Source organism: Colobus angolensis, unplaced genomic scaffold (assembly GCF_000951035.1).
Source record: "Colobus angolensis palliatus isolate OR3802 unplaced genomic scaffold, Cang.pa_1.0 Scaffold1, whole genome shotgun sequence".
Lineage (NCBI taxonomy): Eukaryota > Metazoa > Chordata > Mammalia > Primates > Cercopithecidae > Colobus > Colobus angolensis.
In genome coordinates, this window is record NW_012110918.1 from 10,519,793 (window position 1) to 10,542,670 (window position 22,878).

Here is a 22,878-nt window from a genome sequence, read left to right on the forward strand (position 1 = left end):
GCCACAGCATGTGTTCCGGGCAGACACAGGCTCCTTCCTGCAGCGGCCACAGTTTCCTGGCAAGTCACAGCCAGGCTGCCCACCCAATGCAGCAGGAGCCCCCAGTGGGTCATGGCAGTAGGCTCCTTCCCAGTTGCCGCCTTCCCCCACATGCCTCCCACACATGGGCTCCTATGAGCCACACTCTACCTGATAGGAAGCTTCCTGATGTTCCTTTTTTGCCATCAAGGGGTTAGAGAGAAGATGCTCATTTTGTTGCCTCCCAGAGCTCCAGTAAAGATAGGTTACAAACCTCAGGTCTCTAAGAAATTCAGCATGTCATTTAAGTAGGGGTACGGAGTGTTCAGAGGAGGTGGTTCAGAAAAGGAAGTTATGTGGGTTTTTCTTGGCTCTGTTTCCACTTGCCTTAAAAAGGGGGAAGCAGAGGTTTGAGGAAGGGACCTGGGAAGGTTTTCAGCTGTCAAACATTCAAAGGCGGCTCTTCAGCCAGTGTTCAGGGAGTAACAACAAACCCAAGAACTGCCTTCCAGATGCCTCTGGTTGTCTCCTTGCTGACAGGGCTGAGCCTCTTAGAGCAGACTCCCCCAGGCTCCTCAGGAGTCATGAGTGATGCCCCAGTGGCTCTGGACTGTCCCGTGCTGTCCAGCTCTCCCAGTCTTTCTCGGAGCCAGCACAGGGGAGTCCAGGGAGCTCTCATCCCATGCAGCCTGCGTCACAGCTGCCATGGGATGGCCAGACTCCCAGAGCAGGTGCTGCTTCAGTTCTGTGCAGGAAGCTCTCACACATCCCCTACATGCTGCCTCCTTCCCAGCCACAAACAGGCTAACATTGCATCCTGGGAGGTGGTGTTCTGGACCTGCAACAGCTCGGGCGGGCGGTGTACCAGGGCTGCTTGAGAACCCTGGCCCTCCAGGTCCAAGGGGGTAACATTGCATAAAAGAGACCATCCATCCACCTTTCCCCTGGTTTATTTCTCCCTGAAATCATTCTTCCACGCTCCCCAGCATCAGAGTCAAATAACATTTGCACAAGTATCTGAGCAGAGGTAGCACAGGCGCCCCACTGTTGGCCAGTCTGTACCCGTACCTAGAAGATGCCCAGAGTTCATCCTTATCTCCGCTAGCCGGACAGAGAGACAGGTCTTTCCTCCCAACCATCCCCTGGTTGCTGAGCTCCTGCTGCATGGATTTGGTTTCTTTTCTCTGCTTTGTAGCTTGGTGGCCGCTTTAGAACACCCTGCTGGGACCTTCATTTTTGGTTCATGATTGAGTCTGCCTGGAGACTCAGTGTCCTCCCACCTTTGGGAAGAGCTATAGATCTTCCGTCTCTCCACTCACTCATTCAGAATGAGGCTACCAGCTTGGCGTGAGCAGCCATGGTTTTCTACTGAAGAAGGTGGTGACCCAATGACAAGATGCATAGAGCTGACCTCTAATGCACTAGGGGCACCCACTTGTTTCAAGTCATCTGGGCGTCAGCCATCAATTCTTCTTTAGTCATCACCTGAAATCTTTCAAACTTGGAGTCTATTCAGCAGGCATATCCCAAGGACCTTCTAGTTGAAGGGTTTGGGAAGATCAGGGGGAGCCAGGGACAAGGGACCATGGTAACTTGTTCAAACAGTGCCTTATGGCAGATGTTGGGCTGACACTAATCACTGCTGCAGAGAGGGACGTGCGTTGAGGGAGGCAGCCGGCCTCCGCCTGTCCTCATTACTTACCCTGCATCAGGTACACAGTATCTGAGAACTGGCAGGGGAAAGATCGGCACTGTCTGTCATGCTTGGGTTGGTGTCTAGAACCCAACAGCCTGTCCTGGCATAAATGCCATCCCTTCCCAGGCTCTGGATCAGCCCATTCCTGGGCTGGTCTTCAGGAGGGGCGCTGCTCACCCCCTGCCCTGTTGAGAACGTTTTAGGAAGCTCATCCTTATATAGTTCTTGTGAAAGTGCGGTCATCCGCTGAATTCGGACGACCTCCTCTAGATGGCATGGTGCCTCTCGTCACAGAGTTTTGGCAAATAAGCCGTGACAGTGGTTCGTGGGATTTGGTACACACAGGCTGCCGACATGGTTTCTGACACGGCTCCTGCTCTCTTTCTCTGGCAGACATCTTCTGCACGGTGAATGATCCTCTGTGTTTGGTCGGAAGAACTTGGACTGTCCTAACGAGCATTTGTACTATAGTTGAACTTGGGCGGAGATCATGGAAGTCAAATGAGAACTAGGGCTGGGCACCATGGCTTAAGCCTGGAATCCTAGCACTTTGGGAGGCCAAGGAAGGCAGATTGCTTGAGCTCAGGAGTTTGAAACCAGCCTGGGAAACATGGTGAGACCCTGTCTCTACAAAAAATACAAAAATTAGCCAGACATGGTGCCACATGCCCGCAATCTCAGCTATTCAAAAGGCTGAGGTGGGAGGATGGCTTGAGCCTAGGAGGTCAAGGCTGCAGTGAGTCATGATCACACCACTGCACTCCAGCTTAGGCAACAGAGCGAGACCTTGTCTCAAAAAACCAAAAAACAAACGAACAAACAAAAAAATGCATTTGGACCATAGTTGAACTTGGGTGGACCTCATGGAAGTCAAATAAGAATAGTAGAATTGTGGCCGGGTGCGGTGGTTCACGTCTGTAGTCCCAGCACTTTGGGAGGCCGAGACGGGCAGATCACGACGTCAGGGGATCGAGACCATCCTGGCTAACCCGGTGAAACCCCGTCTCTACTAAAAAATACAAAAAACTAGCCAGGCAAGGTGGCGGGCACCTGTAGTCCCAGCTACTCGGGAGGCTGAGGCAGGAGAATGGCGTAAACCCAGGAGGCGGAGCTTGCAATGAGCTGAGATCCGGCCACTGCACTCTAGCCTGGGCGACAGAGCGACACTCTGTCTCAAAAAAAAAAAAAAAGAATAGTAGAATAGTATCGGGGGGCAGGCATGGTGGCTCAGGCCTGTAATCCCAGCATTTTGGGAGGCCGAGGCAGGCAGATCACTTGAGGTCAGGAGTTCATGACTAGCCTGGCCAACATGGGTGAAATCGTGTCTCTACTAAAAATACAAAAATTAGCAAAGCGTGGTGGCATACGCGGCTGAGGCAGGACAATCGCTTGAGCCTGGGAGGTGGAGGTTGCTGTGAGCCAAGATCACACCACTGCACTTCAGCCTGGGCGGCAGAGTGAGACTACCTCAAAAAAAGAAAAAGGAAAAGAATAGTATTGGGGCTAGGCATGGTAGCTCACGTCTGTAATCCTAGCATTTTGGGACGCCAAGGCAGGATGATCACTTGAGGCCAGCAGTTTGAGACGAGCCTGGGCAATATAATGAGACCCCCATCTCTGAAAAAAAAAAAAAATTAGCAGGATGTGGTGGCATGCATCTGTAGTCCTAGCTACTCGGGAGGCTTAGGCGGGCAGATCGCTTGAGCCAAGGAGTTCAGGGCTGCAGTGAGCTGTGATCGCACCACTGCACTCCAGCCTGTGTGACAGTGCCTCAAAAACAAACAAACAAACAAACAAAACAATGAAGAATAGTATTGACAACATTCTTACGTTCTTTGGATGGAGCTCCTTGCTTGGCTTCAGGAGTGCTGCGTTCCCCACCAAGATGTTTGGACGGGAGTGATGATCTGGTGTGTGCTGACACAAGGGGTCAGGAAGCCACGCTCATGTCTGTTGAATGTCTTCTGTGCACACGCTGCATGCTTTGAGGGGTTCAGGAACTTGAAGGGTCTCGCAGTTAGCAGGGACATCAGGACGCAAATCCCACCCTAGCCACATGACCCTGAAGCCTGTGGTCCTTCCGCTGACCCACACTGCCTCAGAACTCACCTTCCTGTGGGTAAATCCCCAGATACTGTAATTCAAGTTGAGAAAATAAAAACTTCCAAACCAAAACGTTCACAGCCACTTGAGAAATAAAAATAGAATCCTTGAACATTTCTTCACTACACTTCAAGGACATGTTGAAAGTTCACTTTCCATTTAGGGATGGGTTCGTGCTGAGTTGCCATTAACCCCAATTAACTCTTAACCCCTTGTACCCACCAAGAGCAGCCCTGGAGTCTGGGGGATCCTTTCTTTTATCGCTTGAAATAACCCCCAGGATTAGGGAGCTCGGCTGTGCGGTTTGTGTACTCCACCTCCGCCCAGATGAGCCCTCCTGCGCCCTCCTCACTCCAAGCCCCAGTGCTCCGTGGTCAGCCCCCACAGGTCCCTGTACGTTTAGCGTAGCCCTTTTCAACCGTTCAAGGCTTGCTGCTGTGTGAGAAGTGCCTCTGTCACCCCTGCTACCTTAACAGAAATCCCCATCAGCCCCCAGCCCTGGAGTGAGAAGGCTCAGGGTGGACCTGCTGGCCTCCCATGTTGAAACTCCGAGAGCTGACAGCAGGAGTGAAGAGAAAGCTGCTGGTGCCCGAATTCTTGGCTCTAGAAACTCCATCTCACTACACCGTGGAAGCCAAAACCAAAAAAGCCTCATATTTTTAGAGGGAAAGAAATAAGCACACATTTAGAGAACTGCCCACGTAGTAACCAACTAGTCCACTGCCTCAGTAGTGTTCATGGAAGCCAGCGGGTCACAGTGTCACTCCCCTGCCCCGCCCCACTTCGGTTCCAAGCCTTCTTGCTGCTCCAGGATGAGAACAAAAGCATCGCCTGTGTGCTTCCCTGGTCACTGCTGGCTGCTTCGGCCACTGGCATTTGTCTCCATGGGACACTGCCCACTTTTCAAGTCTCACTCAGGAGGCAGGGCTGGGAGGGACCCTCTCCTGGGAATCAACAGTCAGCTGACGGCTGCCCTTCCAGGTGTTTTCTCTGTCACTTGGTGCAGAGGGTAACTGTGTGTCACTCTGTGTCCTGTGGCTTAGTTTTGGTGTGGCGTTGCTCAGAAAGTTCTTAAGACATTTGTCCTTTGTTGCAGCCCTCACTTCAGCCCCTCTTTCTCCTGTCTCCCCTTTCTTGTGGGTGTTTTATTTTGAGACAGGATCTCGCTCTGTCACCCAGGCTGGAATGCAATGGCGTGATCTCAGCTTACCACAACCTCACTACAACCTCTGCCTCCTGGGTTCAAGCCATTCTGCTGCCTCAGCCTCCTGAGTAGCTGGGATTACAGGTGCACACCACCATGCCTGGCTAATTTTTGTATTTTTGGTAGAGACAGGGTTTGGCCATGTTGGCCAGGCTGGTCTTGAACTCCTGACCTCAGGTGATCTGCCCACCTTGGCTTCCCAAAGTGCTGGGATTACAGGTGTGAGCTACCATGCCCGGCCTCCTGTCTCCCCTTTCTACCAGGGAAGTAGCCCCTCTGTCTTCTTTCCCCTTTTTTTGAGGGAACTGAGATGGAACTGTGAGTGTTGTTGAATTTCATCAAAGTCTAAGTTCCAGTTGGAATCTGCAGCCCACTCCATCTCCTTCCAGCACTTGGGGTTTTAGTTTTGTCTTGTAAGCATTTTGGTGGGTGGCGGTGGGTGACTATTAGGGACACTGACTCCACTGTCTCCAGAAAGCAGAGGTGGAAAGGATCACTCCTTTGAAGAACTTGAGCTTCTTTACTTTAGGTGAAGATGTCTTCTAAGACACCACCCCTCTGGGAGCCAAGCAGACTGAGAGTGGTCACAGTTCACTGGGGTCTGATCCCCTTCCTGTGGGGATCTTGGAGATGCTGGTGATGGTGGGAAGCCAGATACCCCAGACCACCTTCCTGTGGAGATCTTGGAGATGCTGGTGATGGTGGGGAGCTGGGCACCCCAGACTCTTCCCGGGTGCACTCTCTCCTTCCTGGAGGGATGGATATCATTCTCCCTGAAGCCAGTGGGTAAACTCAGAGCCATGCTGTTTTGATTTGATGTGTGTTTCCTAAAATCATAACATGTCGATTCCTCAGCTGTGTTGGGAAGAGTTATTCCCTGGCTGTGTGCTGTTTTCAGGCAGAGCAGATGACTCTTGCCCACGTGCTGCCGGCTTTGCCAGGTCAGGCACTGCCCCCCGCAGGAGGCATGGAAAACGTGTACAAGGCAGGTTGGAAAGACTGGGGCTGCCTCTTCACCCACTCTGCCAGGCACTCCCCCCACCAAATACAGTACATTTTACAAAGCTTTTGTGAGCATCCCACGTTTGAGAGCCTTTCTAGGTGCTGCGACAAACAAGAATGCAGTCCCTGCCCTCAAAGGGCTTACACTCTGCTGGGGACACAAAATCAACCCAAGAGAAAGCAGCGGTTCAGAGCCCACCAGAATGAAGTCAGGTGGTATCAACTGTGTGTTGGTAATTCAGTCAAGAGCCCCCAGGGACGATTAAAATAGCTTGCAGAGGAGATTGACACTTGAACAGGGCTCAGAAAGGGGTAGGAGTGAGGAAGGTCACGGGGAGATTCTTTGCCAGCAGGAGGGTGAAGGCATGAGGTTGAAAATGTGGGGACGGGATGCCAGAGAGGGGGACGGTCCCTTCTCCCTCTGCCGCTTTCTGGCTGTGTCACTGAACCTCTCCAGCCCCCACAGTTTCCTCATCAGTAAGATGAGGGCATCATCACCTGCACCAGTGACCTTGCAGGGGGTCATGAGCATGAAATGAAACCGTGTGTGTTAGCACTTGGCAGAGTGTGGAGGGGCTGCAGCTTGGGTAGCAATGTTATCATAGGGCAGCTTTGATAGCACAGGGCAGGGCCGATCAAAGGACCAGTGGCTGGGAAGATGTGGCCTTGGGGTTGGCTCTGACAGATCTGCAGGCAGAGGGTAGGACCCAGAGATTGTACAGCGTGTTAAACAGGGTGTTTAATTTGAGATTGGCACCAAGTTTAAAATTTCGTTTTGTTTCTCTGACCAGCTAAATAGGCAGAGAAATTTGGGGATGGGGAGGTAAGTGTCTACCCGCTTTACTTCTGTGCTCTGATGCTGACACCCTCACTCACACGCTCCTGTGTGGTGCAGTTAAACAAAGGGCATAGCACGTTGCCAGTCCTGGGCTCCTTTTGTATATGACACAGAAGCGGGCTGAGTCGGAGCCTTTCTTCTGTGGGTGCCGTGTGCTGTAGGGTTAGAACTGGAGAGGAGGGAGGCAGGTGGTGGACACGGCTCAGCCTCAGCAGGCGTGAGTTGAGCATTCTTGATTTAAAGATCCATTCTCAGAAGTAGCACAGTATTTGTTTCTCCCATTCCATCGCTGGGCAGCTGACTCTTCAGTCTGTTTCAAACCACTCCAGGAGGAAAGTGGAGGCACCAGTTGGTGACTGAGCCTTTGGTACCCAGATGCCAGGCTGCTCAAGGAGGCACAAGTGTCCGTACTTCCGGGTCCTCAGCGAAGCCACGTCCTGTCCAGGGAATCTCCAGGCACAGCCCACAACAGGTCCCTGTGAGGCTGCAGGGTCCCTTCCCCACATCTTTGAGTCACTGATTCTGTCCAGGGGACAGAAGGCTGGGGTTGAGATTAGGTGCTCTCTTTACTCCCTGCTTTGTGCTTAAATCTCATTTCTGGTGGCATCTGGAGAAACGGCTCCTCCCTGTCAGCCCCATCTTTAATGCGTATTTAGAGCTGGGCTCTGTCCTGTAGGGGGTGCTATTGGGAGCCTTGCCTTGCAAGAGGGCACTTCTGGCCTGGGAGAGAACACGTATCTGTGGTTTGAAGTCCCCCAGTTTGTGGTCATCTGTGATAGCAACCCCAGGAACCTAATGTAGAAAGCAAAGAAGGAGTCAGAAATTGCTGGAAATCTGGAGCCTGGGCAACTGGAGGTGGGCAGTGCATGTAAGGGACACAGGAGGACAGGCAGCCCTGTTGAGCTGTAGACTCCAGAATGTTCTGAAAGAGCTGTGGCTGAGCATTGCCTGCAGTGCCCTGGGAATGTGAGCCTCCTTGTCTCCATCAAGACTTCAGCAAGGCTGCTGTGGGGCCCCTGGTGTCATCTAAACTCACTGACCCAAAAAGAAAGAGGATCTGAACGGACCCATTTGTACCCTCCTGGGTCCATCCGGACTTTATTTCCCATGACCAGTTTGAAGATTTTATTAGAAATCGGAGTTTTCTTTTTTCTTTCCTTTTTTTTTTTTTTTTTTTTTAGAAATGTGAAATGTGCTTGGCTGCAGCGACTCGTGTCTCTGCCTCCTGTAATGAGTTGGGCTACAAGAGTCCTTGAGCAGAGACTGAGTTTGAACTGATCAATGGCATTTGGGGGTTGGAAAATTGCTCAGGAGCCAGCTAATTTATAGTGTCATATGGGCTAGACTGGAAGACCCAAGAGAGTAGGCTGTCTCTTTTGGCTTTTTATGTCTCCTTTTTCAAAAAGGAAAGAAAACATGAAGTACCACGCTTGGCTGTTGTGCGTTCAGAGATGGACACTGCCCCTGCTAGACCATCTGGAGACAGGGGCTGTTCCTTCTCCCGCCCCCCTCCCTCCGCAAGACCTCCGCGGCCACACCGTGGCGTGGCAGCGCATGCCACTGCCTCTGTCCTCATCCTTTGTCACTCCGGAAGCCTGCTCCTGCAGTTGCTGAGTTCTGGCTCTAAGTAATTTGCAGAGGACACCTGTTCCTTAATTAGCCCCAGCTCGCAGTCTGTGTCTTCATCTGGGTGCTCTCTGATGCGTGAGCTCGCAGCCCCACGGAAGGGCTGCTGTTTGGCAGTCTGTGCATGTTTGCTGTGACTAAGTGGGGCCTGAGCCTTCCCAAGTGTTATGGTCGGTCTGTACTCCTGAGCATTAAAAGAAAAAGAAGCCACATTCCAACCATCATCCATCTATGGATGTTGCAGCCATTGGCCAGATCTTCCAGAAGAGTCCTTCATTGCTAGTTCCCATGCTGAGGACAGACCTGCTACTGTCCTCAGACTGGGTCTGAGAACACTAAGCAGGTGTGAACCCTCGTTTTGACTCCTCTAGATTCATATTCCTGGTCACTCAAGTGGCACCTCACACATACCACTTACAATACCTTTCAGAGGTGTGTCTGATTAAAGAGAGGGATGCTCTCAGCGGGCTGGGATTCATCCATACAGGGTTTTACAGAATGAGACCTTTTGTGTCCTAGGATCTTGACAAGCATCTGCCGAGGACAAGGACAGAGATGGACAGGGCCCCTGGAGGACAGGACCCAGGCAGCCTGCAGGAGCATTCTCTGCCTGCCTTTGGGGGTGGTTCTGCCGCCCCTCTATTTTTATGGTGTGGAACCTTCTAAAAACCAGTCTTTAGGTTTCTGAGATGAGATTTGACCTCCCACATAAGCCACCTCCAAGATCTCCAGCCCCCACAGCTGGAGGACCATGATTTCAGCGGGAAGTCAGAGGCGAACTGTCCAAACACCCGGGCACACCAGGAGTCCAGTTTCCGGCAGACCACAGTTACTTGGAAACATTTGTGGCAGGTGGCTCTGTGTTTATGCATTCTTCTACCTGACATCTCCCTCTTCATCCTTCAAAAGAGAAATTCATCAGTGGAAAGTTTCCCTGAAGTGGTAATTTTCCTAAATGACTTACTGATGGTGCTGCGTACAGACCTGCTCTGCCAGAGTTAACGTTCTGCATGCGTTACCGTGTCCCCAGCTCCTCTCCCTGGGCTGAGGGGACAGCGGAGGCTGTCCATTGCTTTTGCGAGGAGAGCCCTTTCCTCTGCCTTCCCCTGCCCCGCCCCGCTCCCCAAGCCTAATAGAAAGACTTCTTTCCCCTCTCCTGAGTGGAAGCAGGGCCAGTTCTGAGGCCCCCAGCAGAAAGCTCTTTCCAAAGTCCTTCGTGCCTGATGACTGCCGGGTCGCCTCCTCCAGCCCAGCTAATTAGAGCCTTTCCTTAAGCGGCACCTCACTCCTCCGCGTCACTCATCCTCTCAGTGATAATGGACTTGGATAAGGGGTCACAGCTTCTCCCACATCCTGCCCTCCTTATGGCCAGAGGTCGGGGGAGGGTGCAGGGTGGGCTCAGTCCCCCTTCTACGGGGTTCCCGCCTGCCAGCCACAGGGGCTGGCCGAGGGCTGAGCAGCTGTGATGGATTCACCCGGATGACAGGCCAGAGCCCGACTCCCTGAGTGGGCCCCCTCCCCACATTCATTCAGGCTTCCAAGCCGCCTGCCACATCTCTGGTGAGCGTCATTAGCATTAACGTGATAAAATGGCACTGTGTAAATGTTAAGAAGGTCTGATGCCTCACACTGCTTCCGAGTGGCAGATTGGAAATGGTACCATCATCTTAACTGCAATGAGCAGCTCTTAATTCCTCTACTCCCTGAGCAACCAATTTGGCATGGAAATCCTAACCTTCCCCACACCCCAGTTTCTGCTCTGTCACGTTTACCCCATTTTCCTTAGGTTCCCATTTCCCACAGACCAGTTTTCTGAGACAGAGTTTGACTTTCGTTTTTTAAGTCAACACTTTCCCCTGTTCTCCAAAGAGAAACGAGAGGATCCGTGCCGATCAGCACCCCCTTCTCTGCCTGGGTCCCCTTCTCAGCCCAGGACTGCTTTGCCCTGGTTTTCCTAGATGCAGCTCCCTTCTTTGGTCATCCTGGGTACTTCCAAGGGGCCTGCCCTGAAAGCCAGGGGCTCTTGTTCTCCAGGCTTCTCCTTCTCTCGAAGCCGAAAACGTGGCCCATGCACATCCCGATCACTCCTCTCCAAGCCCTTCAGAAGAAGTGTCCTCTCCTGCGAGGCTTCGTCAGGGCTCCTGGGGCCCCTCACCACTGTGTCCTTTCTTCCCAGTAAACTGAGAGCCAGAGACGTGGCTGGTGCTTCTTTTGGATCCTTCTTGCCATTCCGTCTCTAGCCCATGCTCATGGGCAGTTCGAGGGTGGGCACGTCATGGGTCTTCAATCTGTGTTTGCTGAAGAGAGCAGGATGTTCCATCCCTGGAACAACACCTGGGCCTTGCCGAGGAGGCACAGCATTGTCAGCACAGTCCACGTGAGCAGCAGCAGGGAAGCATGGCTCTGGAGCTCTTGTTCCACCCCTGGCGCTGGCATTTACCCAAGGTGACCCCAGGGAGCCTCTGCCAGTCCAGGTGTGCCCAAGTCAGGCCCGGCCTTAGCTGTGGGCGGAGGCCACATGAGCAGCAGCGTCTTCCGCGTGCAGACGGTCTGCGAGTGCAGCGTGCATCCCCCTTACTCTTGTTTCCATCCCCCAGGCAATCTTCACTCTCCTCCTCGGACCATTCACCTTCTTTGACGTCCAGAAGACCAAGTACCTGCAGATCCTGACCTCTCTGATGAGATGGATCGGTGAGTCTGAGAAACAGCTCGAGTCTCTGCGCTTTCTCCTCTTGTCCCTTCCCTCTCCTTTCGCGAGAGGCCGTGCAGGGCCCCCAGCCGTAGCTGGAGAGTGGTTGTGGTTTCCATTGACTCAGGTCTGTCTGGTCCTCCCACCTTTCCAAAGGACAAGGAGGGGCAGATACTCAGCTTGCCTTTTACTGCTGGGGAAATTTAGCACCAAAAAAAGATGATTTTTTCGAGGTCTCATAGTGTGGATGGAGCTGGGGCTAGAGCCAGGATTGTTGATTCTAGGACCAGCCTCTTTCTCATACAACCATGCTGGGTGCCCACTGACCCACAGGCGGGCAGGGGGGCTCCCAAAAGCCTGGGTTGGGCTGTGCCCTGCAGGGTACGGGAGCAGCGCGGCTCCGCGTTCTCGTGAGTATGCTATGCGGCATAACCATAAAAACCAGTGGGCTGTGGCAGCAGCCACTCTCTGCCCCTGGGTCTCTGGCCACTAGGGCATGAAAAGACACCCCCTCCACAGCATCTTCTAACCGACGGACACCCTGCTGAGCATGAGCGCCATTGTCCTCAGCTGCGGTCTGGGAAGTCAGTTCCCCCAGACAGGTTGGTGGTTGGGGGCTGGTCCACTTCTGCCACACCATCCTGCCAGCCACCTCAGGGAAAGGGCTGGCTGCCGATCCACCTGGACGGAGGACAGGAGCAGGTGGGGCCTCTGTGGCCAGCACGGCTTTGGGCGCCCGTTGGACCCCTCTTCTGCTCAATCTAAAAGCTAAGAAGGCTGTTGCTGTTCTGATAGAGGGGCCTGGACAGAGTGGGTGTGTCCAGGCTCCAGGAGCTCGCCTGCCTCTCAGCACAGAGGCACTTGGCTCTAGAGGAGCCAAGGTTGGGGCTCCTCCTTCCTGACCACCTTCCCCAGCCCCCTTTCCCACTGCGCTTGCCCATTCTACCCTCACCCAGACTCTGGGGGTGGACGCTGATCCTGATTTCATGCCAGGACTCAGCAGTGGGTCATGGTCGCCGAGGACACTTTCTGGTCTAAATGACTTCCAGCAGCTTGACATCTGCAATTCCCCTGGTTCCCCAGACTCAGGTGATTACAAGATGTCAGTGTAAGGAGCCTCCATACATAGCAGTCTTGGCATCTTTAGTTGGAAGGGGCCACAGCAGTCAGGTAGCCCTGCCTCGCCCCTCTGGGAGCAGGCCGTACAGCACAGGGCACAGGGTGGCCTTCGGGGCCCAGAGCTCATGACTGGGTAAGGCTCGCACTCCACTCTGAGGGGTGTATGTCAGTGCTGGGAAGTTTTTCCTTGTCTTGAGCCACGCTCACCAGCCTGTAACTTCTTTGCCCTCTTGGTTTGTCCTTGCAAGGAGATGAGAGCAGGATGGAGATGAGTTGTGAGGCCCCCACAGGGGCACATCATCTGGGCCGAGCCCGTCCTTGGCCATCCAGCTGACACAAGGGAGCGAGAGTACACCTGTCCATCCCTGGACAGGGCGGAAGTCTGCGTCTGCTCCATTCAGTCTGTCTGGAGACTGAATCCTAGCACGTACTCACCAGTGAGTGCTGTTCCCAGATTGCACTCACAAGTTCCAAGCCCCAGGTTAAATTAACATGACTACCTGGGGGAAGATGGGAATTGTTACTTAGAACCTGGGGATCCCACCAGCTCCAAGGACGGATGTAGAATGGAGCCTCCCTGGGTGCCAGGAGGGATCGTGTCCAGAAGTCAGAGTCAGCAGGGATCAGAAACACCAGGGCTCAGCTGTCCACCCTTCCTGTTTCTCTGCTTATGTGAAGTATTTGAGAGCTCTGGGTAAGGCCGAGTGGGTAAAACCTAGTGGTCTCCGAAGAACGAGTTTTCTCAGTAAAGCAGGATTTGGAGAAAACTGTTCTCCCTCCTTGCCTTCCTGGCCTAAGTCTGGTGCTCCAGCTCCTGTGGCTCCCGGCAGCCACATCTGTAGCCCCGAGGTCTGGCCCCTACCCTACGTGGGACTGGCTGCACTTGACCTGCCCCTCAGCACTGGGGACGCGGAAAGGCCCCTTGGGCGCTGGCATGGAGAAAGCTGAGCTGATTCTTGTCTCCTTCCCTTTGTCCAGGAGGACAGGAACAGGGTGGGGAGGGGTGGAGGGGACACTCCTGCTTTAGCCAGCATGACAGCCCAAGAGGGGATGACACCCAGGATAGTGACAGTTAATGGCTTCCAAAGACCCCTGCACTTGTTCAGGGTGACAGATTCCTCCCCGTGTCTGGGGAGCAATACATTTGTTGAAAGGGAGAAGACTGTTAAAAGGAGAAGAGGAGGCTGAGGGCACATAAAGAGCGATTGTCTCAGAGCAGGAGACCAGCTGTACCCCTGCGTCAGTCGGAGGAGGAGCTGAGTTCTGTGGCCAGCAGGGCCCCGGGGTCCTGGAAGGCGGCTGGGGACAGCCCGGGCCCCTTGCCATTCTGCTGTTGGAGACACTGCTTCCCCCGAGGCTCACAGTAGACTTGACAGTTGCTTTAGAAAATCGACTCCTGTTTCCCCCAGCCCCTTCCCACCCCCAGGTCTCCCACCCGGAGGCTCCCAGGGCCCTGCAGTGCTACGGAGCAGGTGACAGTGGCCTCAAGAGAGGCTCTTGGCAGCGTCAGGAGCCCGAGGTGGAGACCAGCTCGTGAAGGTCGACAGCACTTGTTTTTTTGGTGGTGACATTGTTGTCTTGACATTGTTGTCTTAGCAAGTCATCTGCCTCTCTTTTCCTTTTGATCCAAGAGATAATCAAATGTCAGGAGCCTCTCAGGCAAACCTTTTCTCCAGAGTGCTGCTGGGGGCGACAGCAGAGGCAGTGATTTTTCTCCATGAGAGACTCAGACCTCTGGGCTTAACAAGCAAACCTTTCTGTGACACAGCCCTCTTGCCAGAAGAAAAATTGTCCAGTTAGGTAAACTCTGAAGCGCAGCTGGGTCTAGGGTTCCATCCCCAGCAGCCAGCACTGAAGCCAGTGGGGCATTTTTCTTCCTAACCCTGGCAGAAGGTGTGTTCCCCTCTCAGCCCCGGGCCACAGCGTGGCTCAGGAGGGGAGGAAGGGGACGGAGGTCTCCCTGGAACCACCAAACAAAACAAAACTGGCAGCCCCTCCATGGGGGAGGGACCCCACGAGGGTTTCTCGCCTCTGGGCCAAGCTCACCCCAGGCAGTTTTTCGAGAACCACCCTAAAGGCAGTGACCTCAAAGGCCTATTTGTCCTCTCAAGTCTGTGCCAAGTTGTCAGTTCGCCACAAACTCCCTTTTCATTCTGTCTTAAAAGCAGCTGTGTGACCGAATCCCACACACCCCTCCCTCCTTCCCACACACCCCTCCCTCCTTCCCACACTCCCGCCGCACCCCTTCCTCTCCTCTCCCCAGATGAAGCCATGCATTCCCCATAACCAAGTGGGGAGCTCAGGGTTGGAAATAAGCTGGCTTGGGTTCCAGGAAGACAAAGGGGAAGAATGAGCACCAAAGGGACCGGAAAATCATAAATAAATGTGCTGAGCCGGAAACTTTCTTGGGCTTAATTAGGAATTAGTTCTGCCATCTGTTGAAATGAGGCCGGAGGAGACTGCAGGCCCCGGAGCTGTGCTGAGGAGCCTTCGGGCCAGCTCCTCTGAGGCGCTCTGCTCTGCCCTCCTCCCCTTTAGTAGCCTCGGAAGCCCCCTCGTTCTGTCAGAATGGCACTGAAAAGGGTTAAATAGCCTTTGTAAATAACCACTTGTCCAGGAAAACTCAAAGCATGGATGACATGTGATAGTGTCTGTTCATTTCTTGTGCTCCCCAAATAAGTTCTGGGGAGACTGGATTGGTCAGTGTGGGATGCCTGGGTGGCAGATACTTCTGAATCCACATGGGGAAGGAAGGTCTTGGTGTGCTGTCCCCAGCAGTGAGGCTGTTGTTCTGGCCCTGGCAGACCTGGCAGGCTCACCCCCAGGTGGCCACCGCAGATTCCTGAGCAATCAGGTCTCCGGTGGCTGCTCTGCGCCAGGTGGCGCACCTACTGGAGGTCACGCTGGACCTCCTTGCCTTGTTCCCCCCGCCCCCCATGTGGGACAGTTGGCGTTTACTCCCAATGTGGGCAGATGGATCGAGTCTTCTCCGCCAGGTTCCTTGTCTGTGCAGTGGCAGCGAGGCCTCGATTGGGACCTTGTTGTTAGCACAGCACCTGCGCAGTGTGCAGAGGGGAGCCACAGTGAGTGTGACCGTCTTCAGCATCATCTTGGTCAGCCATCACATCCCAAGAGTAGCCTCAAGGTGAGCCTGTCTGGGGGCTGCCATGAGACCGGGGACGTGACCTCAGCTACCTCAAGAGAGCATGGCACTGGGTGTCCACACGGGTTTCACAGTGAGATCTAGAAGCATCCAGCTTGGCTCTGGGCAACCTCCCCTCTGCCACATCCCAGCTGTGGTGCCTGGGGAGGAGCCCTCTCTGCTCCACCACCCCCAGCATCTACTCACACGCACTTTGAAGAAGCTCTGAGCTGGGAGAATGAAAGGCAGGCCCATCTCACAGAGGGGCAGGGGCTCTAGCCTCTGCCAGCCACAGGTAGACCAGGGATGCTGAGGGGAGACGCAGCACAGAGGATGTTCTTTGTGCTCACAGGCCCAGCGCAGGGACTTCAGAGCCCAAGCCTGAGCACCTAAGCCGATGGCTAGAGGCTGTCCCCGCCTCACCGCATGGAACTCTCGGGCTGGAAGGGGCCATGGCAACTTCATTACTTTAGTTCCATTACCAACTTTCCCCGGCAGATGCCTGCAGGCGTCTCCCATGAACAGCTGGCTCGGCACAGGGCGCCCCATTTGGGGTTGTTAAAAACCCGATCCTTCCTAATAAAGGCTGCTCTGGAGCGCCACAGCCCTCCTCGGACCTGGGCTGCGGAGGACCGCAGGGTTCCCTTCCCTCTGATTGTGTTTGCAGAACAGACACCACACACTCTCTTTTTGCATCTGTGTTCCCCTCAAAGTGGGTCAGACACCGTCCTCTCCAGGCGTTTGTGGATGAACTTGAGCCTGCCTTATGAAGTTCTCTGCCCCACTCTCTCCACCTCCCTCAGCAACTGCCCCAGATTTGTTTTCCAAGCCGACAGAGAAAGGTGGGACGTGGTGGTGGTGGCAGGTGAGGCCCCCAAGAGGAAGTCATCACCTGGGGACATGAGGCTTTCTGGTGTTTACCTGTCCCCAAACCCATGACTGATCCCTGCAGACTGCCTCCCAGTGGGACTGCACTGATCCGTCACCACCGGCAGCCAGGGGTCTTGTGTCTGGGCCATCTAGTGCCCACTGCTGCCAGATTGGTGTTGGAATTCCTCCACAGCCACTCAACTAGTGCCTCTCAGAGGTCCCAGAAGGACCCCCCAAAATGACCCCTGTGCATCCATCCAGACAGCTTCATATGCCAGCACCACACCACCCCGCTGTCAGCAGCCTTGCATAGCCCAGGTCTCTGCGGCAGCCCTGCCCACCCTCCAACTGGGCCACTGTCCAGGGCTCTCCTGGGCTGTTCCGTGTCCAGCCATGACTGGTTACACTCCCAGTGGAGGGAATCTTGAAAAACCTTTCGTATATGTTTCATTTTGGTCTTAATTTTATTCTTGGTTTTCTAGAAGTTCTTTTTGCAAATGCACAGAGGCCCATTTATAGGAGAGGAACCCAGTATTTGTTTTAAGGTAAAGTAGGCAACTAATGAACACTTGCTGGTGAACAACCAGCCATGTGCCGCCAAATTACTCCCTTCCTTAGCATCAGTCAGAACTGACCTGAGAGTTCACTTGGCCCCGAGCAAAGGTTGTTGCCCTTTCGTCCCTACCTCTCCTCTAAGCAGCCTTTGTTATCAGCTCTGATCCATGTACGTCCGAGGTGGGCAGATCCAGCTATCAGACAAAGACTCCTGCAATGCCCAGGAGGTTGGTGGCCCAGCTGTCCGGCACTGACAAGGCAAGGAAACTAAGTCCCAGGTCACTCATGGCAGTGGGTCGAGTCTGACCCGACGATGGTGATGGGCATGGCCTCTGTGCAGAACTGGGCTTCATGTGGGAGGGTGAGTCTTAACCTTGCAGCAAGTCGGGCTGTCATATACATCTGCAGGGCTGACACGGCCCACGGCAAACCTGGCGCTCCAGCGTTACGTTCAGACCCAGGAGGGGCCACCCATCCTTGCTCGGTACCACCTCTCCTCATCTTCCTCACTCTCTCCTTCCTGTCTCTCTTGGCATCTAGCTGGCTGCTGGAGAGGAAAGGGCTGAGCAGCCTGCAGGAAAGGTGGCAGCGCCTGAAATTTTATGTTTCCAATCTCCAGGAAGGAGATTAGTCAGCCAGCAGCCAGGGGCCCTGCCTTCCCAATGATTGCACACTGAGCTTGCTCTGACAACTTAAGAATGAAAAATTGAGACCCTGCCCTCCCAGGCACCACCTGCCAGGCTCTGAGGGTGTGGGAAAGTGGAAGGATGAAAGGCCAGAGCCCGTGATTTCCGACGGAAGGCTTGATTGCTCCAGAGGCTCAGACACTTGCCCTTCACCAGGCTGCCGCCACCTCCTGCCACCCTGGGGAGAGGGGGACTCTGCTGTCAGTCCTTTGGGCTAAATAATTTAGCCGCAGGATAGAACCTAGTCCTATAAAGCTGGTTGTTTCAGCGCTCCTCTCTTCTCCCAGGGTGAGGAGTGAACAAAGCTAGAATCCTCCAGAAAACACGGGAGCTGGCCCACATGGGAAGATCAGCTGGCTTTAGACTCCCTCCTTTCAGCAGAAACCCAAGTGAGTGGTGGGTGAGTTGCTAGGCAAAGCTGGCATATGCTGGATGTCCTACAGGTCTGAAATGAAAACCAGACCCAGGGCCAAGATGCTTTTGGTGCCTGGCATATCCATGTGGGGGCTTCCCATAGTCCCTAAAGGGAGCTCCTCCCAGGCAAAGCCCTCACCCACACCACAGCCCAAGCACAGGTAGGTGCCACCCCAGGAGGGATGGGCCAGCTCAGGCTCCAAAGACCCTGTGTCCCTGCGTCCTTTAGTCCCTCCCGGAGAGGGCATACACCCGGAGGCCCCAGAGGTGGGGTGGTGGGGACTGCTTGGCCTTGAGGGGCCTTAAAGATGCTGGCAGTGGTGGGGGTGGACAGGGGCGTAAGAGGAGGAACTGAGGGTCCCTCTGGTTGGCAGAGCAGGGGTGAGCAGCCTGTTGGGGTCCTCCTTGCCCCCCTCCCCATCCCTGACCCCCAGAGCCCCAAAGGTTAGCTGAGGCCAGTGATGGCGTATTCCTGGGAACTGTTCTGACAGCAGTTTGACCTGGCCAGGAAGGCAGGGTCACTAGTATCATCCAGTCACCGTCCTTAGAGCACAAGGGGAGCTAGATGAGAACTCGGCACTGACAGTTTTTCCTGCTTGCCTGGGAACTGGGCTTTCAGCAGGGGCAATGGGTTTCTGCAATGATAGACGGCACGTGCAGCTTCCTGAGCGACTAGTGCGAGCCAGGCTTTACCAACACGGCACTGCCCTATCTCACTCCAACCCTTCAGCGTTCCTACAATCATCTCTTTTTTTTTTTTTTTTTTTAAAGACAGAGTCTTGCTCTGTCGTCCAGGCTGGAGTGCAGTGGCACAGTCTTGGCTCACTGCAACCTCCGCCTCCTAGGCTCAAGTGATTCTCCTGCCTCGGCTTTCCGAGTAGCTGGGATTACAGGCATGGGCCACCACGCCCAGCTAATTTTCTCCATGTTGGCCAGGCTGGTCTCAAACTCCTGACCTCAGGTGATCCACCCACCTCGGCCTCCCAAAGTGCTGGGATTACAGGCATCAACCACCATGCCCGGCCTCATATGCATTTTTAAAGGTGATGAAACAATTTGCCCCTAAATTACACAATTAAGTGGCAGATTCAGGAGCTGTGTCCAGTGTAACTTGGCCATTTCCAAGCCAGGACTGTGTCCTGGTGTCGCTCACACCTCTAGGCTGCAGGATCCTTGGGCTCTTCTACCTCCAGCCTGCAAATGTGGGTCTCCTTTTGCCATGGTTGGTCCGGTTATTTAAGGAACAAATACCCAGTCACCTCCCCCTGTTTTAGGGCCGAGAGGCTGGTCTCCAGTGGTTCTCTGCTCAGGCTGGTGTTGCTCACCCACCCCTTCCGATGGCCCAGCTAAAGCCAGAGACCCCTGCAGCCTGGCGCCCTCAGAGGGCTAAGCCAGGCCCTGTAGAAGGGAATGAGTGGGCTGGGGGTGGGGGCTTCTGGGCAGGGACCATTGGGCAGGGCCCTCCATGGCTCCTGAGAGCCTCTGTTCCAGCTCATGCTCTTATGGAGATGTCCCTCTGATGGTGACCCAGGACCACAGGCCAGTTCCATAGCATTCCAGACCCAGCCAGTGCCTCCCTCTCCAGGTGAGGCTGCCCTGGGGGTCACAGCCCGAGGGCACTCAGAGCCCATTTGTCCTTGGGCTTTTCCAGAAGGATTGGTGCAGCGTCACAGCTCCACCCTAGGTCTTCAGTGTCCCCATGCAAGTCAGGGCAGGTGACAGGGTTAGAGTGAGGAGTCCTGGACCGAGGTTGGTGGCAGAAGGGGGAAATCTTTCAAATGCTCAGCATCTCAGGTGCTTCCCAGGTGTGCACAGCCCACAGACCCCCAGCACAGGAAACCCCCACTGAGACGCCCATAGAAATACAATGCCAGCCACCTGGGGAAACTTTTAGTTTTTAGCGACATCTTGAAGTTCAATTCATTTTGATAAAATACTTACAGTATCAAAAATATCTTTTGGCCGGGCACGGTGGCTCAAGCCTGTAATCCCAGCACTTTGGGAGGCCGAGACGGGTGGATCACGAGGTCAGGAGATCGAGACCATCCTGGCTAACACGGTGAAACCCCGTCTCTACTAAAAAATACAAAAAACTAGCCGGGTGACGTGGCGGGCGCCTGTAGTCCCAGCTACTTGGGAGGCTGAGGCAGGAGAATGGCATAAACCCGGGAGGCGGAGCTTGCGGTGAGCTGAGATCCGGCCACTGCACTCCAGCCCGGGTGATAGCGAGACTCTGTCTCAAAAAAAAAAAAAAAAAAAATCTTTTAACATGTAATCATGAAAAAAATGACAAGTGGGATACTGACAAGCGGGATACTTTACGTTCCTTTTCCATGCTAATCTTTTTTTTTTCTTTTTTTTTTTTCTGAGACAGAGTCTCACTCTGTCACCCAGGCTGGAATGCAGTGGTGCAGTCTCAGCTCACTGCAACTTCCGCCTCCTAGGTTCAAGCGATTCTCCTGCCTCAGCCTCCCTAGTAGCTGGGACTACAGGCGCATGCCACCACGTCCAACTAATTTTTGTATTTTTAGTAAGGATGGGGTTTTGCCATGTTGGCCAGGCTGATCTCAAACTCCTGGCCTCAAGTCATCCGCCCACCTCAGCACTGGGCCGCACACCAAGTCTTTGAAACCCGATGTGTTTTACGCTTGAGCACACCTCAGTTTGAGCCAGCCATGTTCCAGTGCTCAGTAGCCTCGGCCTTGGGTGGCCCTGGTGGTCAGCACAGCTCTAAATGCTTTTCGGTGCTTCTCCATCAGAACCCGGTGGGTTTGTTGCCACCTTCAGGGAGAGCATGGGCAGCATTTAGGCTGCCCAGAAGTAGCCCTTGCTTAATTCCAGAGCCAGCGATGGGGATGAGGAAAACAGGAGAGCCACCAAGATGGACTCAGTGCCTCAGCATCTCATGCTCATGGGGGACTTTCATGTGTGCCCCCAGAGCGAAAGTGGGGGCTCCTGGGAGGGCCCTTTCTGCTCCCCACTCTCCCCATCCAGGCCTGGAGAACTCTGGCCTCTGTGTCCCAACTCCAGTGGTGCCTGGGAAGGTCACCCAACTCTCTCCAGCCCCACACAGACCCCAGCATTCTGTAAGGAAGGCAGAGTCCTGCCCAGGCCTCACATGGCTCAGAGACCAAGGCAGCGCTGCCTGGGAGGACCTGGAAGGAGCTCATCCCTCTCCACACCTCCAGCTCAGCCAGCCCTTATGTTGATGCCCAAGGGTGTGTGTTCAGCGCAGGAAGGAAGGAGCTTTCTGTCCCTGCCCACAGAGACCCGAGGGAGGTGAACTGGGGTTGCTGGTAGGACTACCGGAACGTGAGCATCAGAGCCCTGGGTTCCAGACACCTACACATCCCTGTCTGGCCCCAAGAATAAGTTACCTTCAGCTGCTACAAGGGCTTGGCCCAGTCACGGCTTCATCCCGCCAGTAAGGCCCCCTTCTTCCCCCAGCCCCCCAGGGTGAGGTTCCAGGAGGGCAGGGATATTCCGGAAGGGAGCGATTTGGGAGAGATGCGGGTGTTTGTTGACTTTCATCCCTTTATAAACCAGCGCCACCTTTGCCATTTGGCAGGTGTTCAGAGTGGGTGGCCTCACCTGTCCTCCTCCCTGCCAAGGAGAGAGGCCGTGAGGACAGATGTGGAGGCAGTGCCTGCAGGGACTTCTTATCTGGCTCTTGCCAGGCTGAGACTATCTGGGGAAAGGCTGCTTCTGTTCGCTTCTCTTCTGACTGCTTTAGGAGCCTGAGGACTCGGATGTTGTAAGAACATATCTTGATGTGAAATTGCACCTTGACTGCCACACTTGATGTTGCTGCAAAGCCGATGTTAACATGAACCTTGGCTTGTCCAGATGCCCATACAGTGGATGTGCCTCCTGGCAGCTCAGTCGTGTAAATTTTACTTCTAGCCTCCTCAGAAAGGGAAGGGAGGCGACTTCTCTGACTGGCTTGTGGCAGCTCAGGACTTGTGCTTGTTTTATCTCAGCTCCAAGACAATGACTTGCGTGCCTTCACTCTGTCTTCCTCACTCCCTTCCCAGGTGTCAGTGTGCGAGGGAGGGGAGCGGCTCTGGCCCAGGTGATTCAATGTGGCGAGGCCCGCGTGTGGAGCTGAGATCCACTATCAGGACAAGCCTGTGAGCAGCCAGCAGCCGTGGCAGGCAACCTCGCAGGGCCTTGATGAGGCTCTGCCTATGGGTGCCCTCGGGGGTCCCCCTCCTCGTCTCCACCCCACATTGAGCTGCTCCTCCTAAACCGTGAGGAGTCACAGCAGCCACAGACCTATAGGGCTGGAACGGCCCCGAAAGGTCTTCCCCGTCCCATCTGACACCTGCTTCCCTTTTGGGACCCCCGCCACGTGGCCTCCTACCCTCAGGCTTGGCCGCCTGCCGCGACGGGGATCTCATCATGTACCCCACAGCTAGTGTGCCTGATAACCAGCCCGTTCTTTGGTTGTGGTTTGTCCCCTGTACTTTCCACCTGGACTCTGGTCCTCCGGACTCTGGGCACCAGAAGGACAGGGCCCCTGTCTCAGTGTGCTGTCCCTAGACAGCCAGCATAGTACCAGGGGACACTCAGTCCCTTGTTGTTGAAGGAATGAACAGTCCAGTTGGGCCCATGGGTGACACAAGACAAATGCGGTGGCTTTTGCGTTGGCTTTTACTCAGATACTAAAAGAGAAGTCTCCTGCCACCCCTTGTCATTTTGTAGCTGAGCCTTCCGAGGCCCAGCAGCCGCACACGTGACCTATGTCAGCCTCCTCCTCTGTCCTCCCCTCTGCCTCCTCCCGGCTGCTCACTGCCGCTCTGCACCACTCAGCAGGACTCCTGGTGTGGAACTGTGGGTGGATGTGGACGCGAATGTTCTGGGTACTGCCTGTGATAGGCTCTTGGGGAACTGCAGGCCCTGCTGGGGGCCGACCC

At 54.5% G+C, this 22,878-nt stretch overlaps 1 protein-coding gene across 1 annotated transcript in view; it reads left to right on the forward strand.

The window, feature by feature from the left end:
• The window catches only part of TMEM104 (transmembrane protein 104), a 61,570-nt gene that overhangs the window by 31,903 nt on the left and 6,789 nt on the right, over positions 1 to 22,878 (forward strand). Inside the window, exon 9 of the mRNA XM_011940597.1 lies at positions 11,085 to 11,178. Coding sequence (XP_011795987.1) covers positions 11,085 to 11,178 — 94 coding nt within the window. The remainder of the gene's footprint in view (positions 1 to 11,084; positions 11,179 to 22,878) is intronic.